This window comes from Malurus melanocephalus, unplaced genomic scaffold, assembly GCF_030028575.1.
Source record: "Malurus melanocephalus ecotype Western Australia unplaced genomic scaffold, MMel_1.1 scaffold_162, whole genome shotgun sequence".
NCBI classification, from domain to species: domain Eukaryota; kingdom Metazoa; phylum Chordata; class Aves; order Passeriformes; family Maluridae; genus Malurus; species Malurus melanocephalus.
Window position 1 is genome coordinate 801,812 of NW_026623394.1, and position 4,097 is coordinate 805,908.

General features: G+C 53.2%; 1 protein-coding gene across 1 annotated transcript; it reads left to right on the top strand.

The window, feature by feature from the left end:
- Positions 1-567: 567 nt before the first annotated feature.
- On the top strand, positions 568-4,097 carry TIMM22 (translocase of inner mitochondrial membrane 22). Its single transcript, XM_057371971.1, has 4 exons — positions 568-828; positions 1,208-1,404; positions 2,412-2,484; positions 3,491-4,097. The coding sequence occupies exons 1-4, from the start codon at positions 609-611 to the stop codon at positions 3,565-3,567; spliced, it is 567 nt and encodes a 188-aa protein (XP_057227954.1). The 5' UTR covers positions 568-608; the 3' UTR covers positions 3,568-4,097.

Here is a 4,097-nt window from a genome sequence, read left to right on the forward strand (position 1 = left end):
GCACAGGCAGCGCCCGCCCGCCCCGTGAGGGACCTGTTGCCCTCAGACACCGGCGCGGGGCCACAATCAGAGGGGAGGATGAGGGGACACAGCGGCGACACCGCGACACCTCAGAGCTTCCCGCCTCCTCCCCTCACCTCAGCCAGGGCACAGGGACTCGGTCCCGCACTGCGGCACCTTWGCGCTCCCTCAGCACGGGGATGCCCCGAGCGGAGCTGCCGGTTCTCCCCAGCCCAGCCGGTCCCCCCGCGCTGCCCTCACCTCCCCGCGCTCACCTGCAGCCGCCGCCGCCGCGCTCGAGGATGCTCTGCAGACCGGAGCCCTCACCTCACCTGCACCGGCCGCACCGGCCGCCAGGGGGCTCGCACGCCGCACGCCGGGTAATGTAGTCCCCTTGTCTGCCCGGCACAGCCAATCCCCGCGCCGCGCCGCGGAGCATGCCGGGAGTAGTAGTTCTCACCGGAGGAGTGGCCGCGGGGCAGGCTGGGGGTTGTAGTTAGAGCTCTGCGGTACGCTGCGGGCGTCTCCCCGCCACGGAACTACAACTCCCATGCGCTCCCGCAYCCGCGGCTCGCGCGGGCCCGCACGCCGTGGTGTCCCGGTTCATCATGGCGGCCCCGCCGCCCTCAGGCTCTGGAGAGCCGGCGCCGCCGCCGCTCCAGTACAGCCTCCTGCTGCAGCACCTGGTGGGCGACAAGCGGCAGCCCCGCGTCTGGGACCCCRCCGCCCTCGGCGGCATCCCCTGCCCACCGAAGAGCGAGGAGCAGAAGATGGTGGAGCGGGTCATGGAGAGCTGCCCGTTCAAGGCGGCGCTGGCCTGTGTGGGAGGTGCGGCGGCTGGAAGGACMGGGCAGGCAGCTGTGGGGTGGTTCGGGGGTCCCTGTGGCGTCGGGAAAGGGGCGGATGGAGAAGAGGCTGCAACCCCCGTGTTTGATTTTCCTCCTAAGCCTCCTCCAGTGCCTATCACATGCCCAAGAGAGGGATCTGTGTGTCTGCTTGCCTTGGAAAGRCAGAGGTGCTCATGGCCTTTCCTCAGCACAGCACAAGGTGTCACAAATGTCCATTGTACCAGGAGATTCGTGCTCCTGCCCTGCCCGTGTCACAGTGCAGCGCTCACGGACAGTGGGAGCAGAGCCGCTCCATTGCCTGCAGGGAATGTGCAGCTCTAATTCAGCCAACTCCATTTCATACTGTTTATCTTTCACAGGATTTGTGCTGGGCGGTGCGTTTGGTATCTTCACAGCTGGCATCGACACCAATGTGGGGTTTGATCCCAAGGATCCCTATCGCACACCCACGGCCAAAGAGGTGCTCAAGGATATGGGGCAGAGAGGCATCTCCTACGCCAAGAACTTTGCCATTGTGGGTGCCATGTTCTCCTGCACGGAATGTGTGGTAGAATCTGTGAGTAAGAACCTCTTGAGCATTAAGAAATGTTTTCTTGTACACTTAATAACTAGATGCACATAATTACACGTATCCCCTTAGCAATAGGGCAGTGGAACAGGCAGGTTTGTTCTTTCTTGGCCAGCAAAGCTTTTCAGCTTTGAGATCTGTCTTCAGAGATGCTGTTCTCTGACAGAATAAAGAACTCTTTTGCAACAACGAAAGCCTTTTCAGTTTAAGTTTTGAATGCTTAGGCAAGTRTAGGCACTACTTTTAAAAACCCTAGCTACAAGTACCTGTGTACTGTGAAACATCAAACTCTGAGTTACAACATGGTAATTTGCGTGTCTAAAAAATCCATATGCAAAAAGGGATCCTTTGATTAAAGTTCTTAGTAACAGGCCGGTTTTCATCAGCCCCTACAGCCAGAAATGACCTTGTGCAGCTCAGTGGTAAATCTATCATTTGCTTTTTTAAATAGGAAAATTACCCTGTTATGAATTTGAGTCCTGCCTTGTAATTGAAAGGCACAATTACTTCTTAACTCATCTAGAAGAAAAGTGTATCTGCTTGCACAATGGAGCAGAACAAAGAGATCTCTRCACTGGTGAAAATCCAGCTTGTCCTGGCTATGGAAATAGTCCATYTTTGTCAGCAGGTGCTGTGACTCTCACCTGTGCCAAGGACCAGCTGCATGGCCAGACTCAGGGCTGCTCTCATGTCGTTATTGCATCTTTAAACTCAGGGCTGGGTACTGGGAGCTGTGCTGGCTCACCTGAGGATCGTTCCCACAGCACTGCATTGCACCATATGGATTTGTGTTACCTCTCCCAGTTACCTGCTCCTTCCTCCCTCCCTTCCCAGCCCTTCAAGATTGGGAGTGCAGGGCCATCTGCTGAGAGCAGAGGGAAGAGCATCCTCAGCTGAGAAGGGGATGGAAGGTCGTTTAATCTTTCTTGCTGTTAGCACAGATAYTGAATGTTTATTCCATATTTACTTGTTGACTCTGATTTCTAATTCCACAGTATCGTGGGAAGTCAGACTGGAAGAACAGCGTTATCAGTGGCTGCATCACGGGAGGAGCCATCGGCTTCAGAGGTTGGTGGTGCCTGCTGGGAAATGTTTCTGTGATAACTCTGATAAGACTTCAATTTGGTTGTGCAGCACACARTGTTCTTAGTGGAACACACACTACAAACCTCTTTGCATGGGGTTGTGGTGAAGCCAACGTGAGAGTGTGCTCTGGACTGGCAGAACTGCACTCTTGCTTTCCTGTCAGCTCCAAGTAAAAGTGTGGATAGGGAAGGGTTGGTGATAGAGGACAGTGAGATTGGAGAAAAATCAGCAAAATTCATGTTAAAGAAAAATCAGGAGATGGTGGTGGCTATCCACACTCTTCTGTGGTGTCATGGCAGAGACCCAAAAATACAGAGCTCTTGTGTTAACAGAACTCTACGCATCTTACCATTTCACTGTCTTTACTACTCTCCTTTGAAATTAGAACTAAAGAACTCTCCTCTGTTCTTGTAAAATGCTTTCCTCTTTTCTCACCTATCAATTCAAACAGACAATTCTGTTTACATGTGAAAGGGATTTTAGTCCAGCAGCACTAGGGGGCACTTGGGGAGGCTTTGAGTGGTAACGAGATCTGGGAAAAGCTCCAAGGAGAGAGCTGCAGAGAGCATCAGAAATAYCAAACTTCTCTGACCTCTCCTTAAGAAAAAAACCTGTCCATGGAGCATAAAAGAAAAGAAAGCTCCTGAAAGTGCTTTTAATTGAGCTTGTTAAGTTGTGTCTGTCCTCGACCTAATCCTCTTAGAGCTGTCAGAGCAGTGGCTGCTTTTCCTATCCTCCCTAGTCCCACCAAGCCACTTGAAATTGGCAGTGGCCATGGGAGGGTTCTCTCCTGTCCCCGGGGGACACAGCACCCAGAGAGAATGTCCTGCTGGTCCTGCCAAAGGGTTGTATGTCAGACAGTGGCARTGTTCCCTGGGAGGTCACTGCCAGGTTCCTGCCAGTGTGAGCTCTTTGGAACAGCACAGGTTACTGGGAAGAAGAACATTTTTSCCATTTTGCCTCATTGTTTCCCACCGTTGTGTTGCAGCTGGGTTGAAGGCGGGGGTGATTGGCTGCGGAGGATTCGCCGCTTTCTCTGCTGCAGTCGATTACTACCTCCGGTAACAGCCAGATCCCCCGGGAGCAACATTCCCTGTTCCAGTGCTGCTGCTGAGAGCCTGCATCACGGCACAACCATCAGGCTTACCTTTCCACTGCCCCTGGAGTGCTGGTCAGTGCAAGTGGGGCGGTGCTGGCCGCTTTTCTGAATGACTAACAGCAATCTGGCTCCGAGCCCTGGCGAGCTGCTCCAGGCAGGCTTGTGGGAGCATGGGAGGATGGAGCCAGGCACAGAACAGCATCTCCAGGACAGATCAGCTGACTGTCAGTTTCCAGGAAACACGCCTGGACTCTGAGCTCTTTCGATCCTTTGGGGCTGATTTTGATTAAGTTTGTTGCTAGCATCAAAAGAAGGCAGGAGGATAATCTTCCAAGAGAAATGCACCGATWTAGGTTACCACATATTTGAAGGTGCTGCAAGTATTTTAACAGTCACCAGTTTGCAGATTGCTGCTCTGTTGGGGAGAGGTAAGATACCGTGGAGAAATAAGTTTTGTTCCAGGCTTTTCTTAAAATACCATCTGAAGACAAACCAC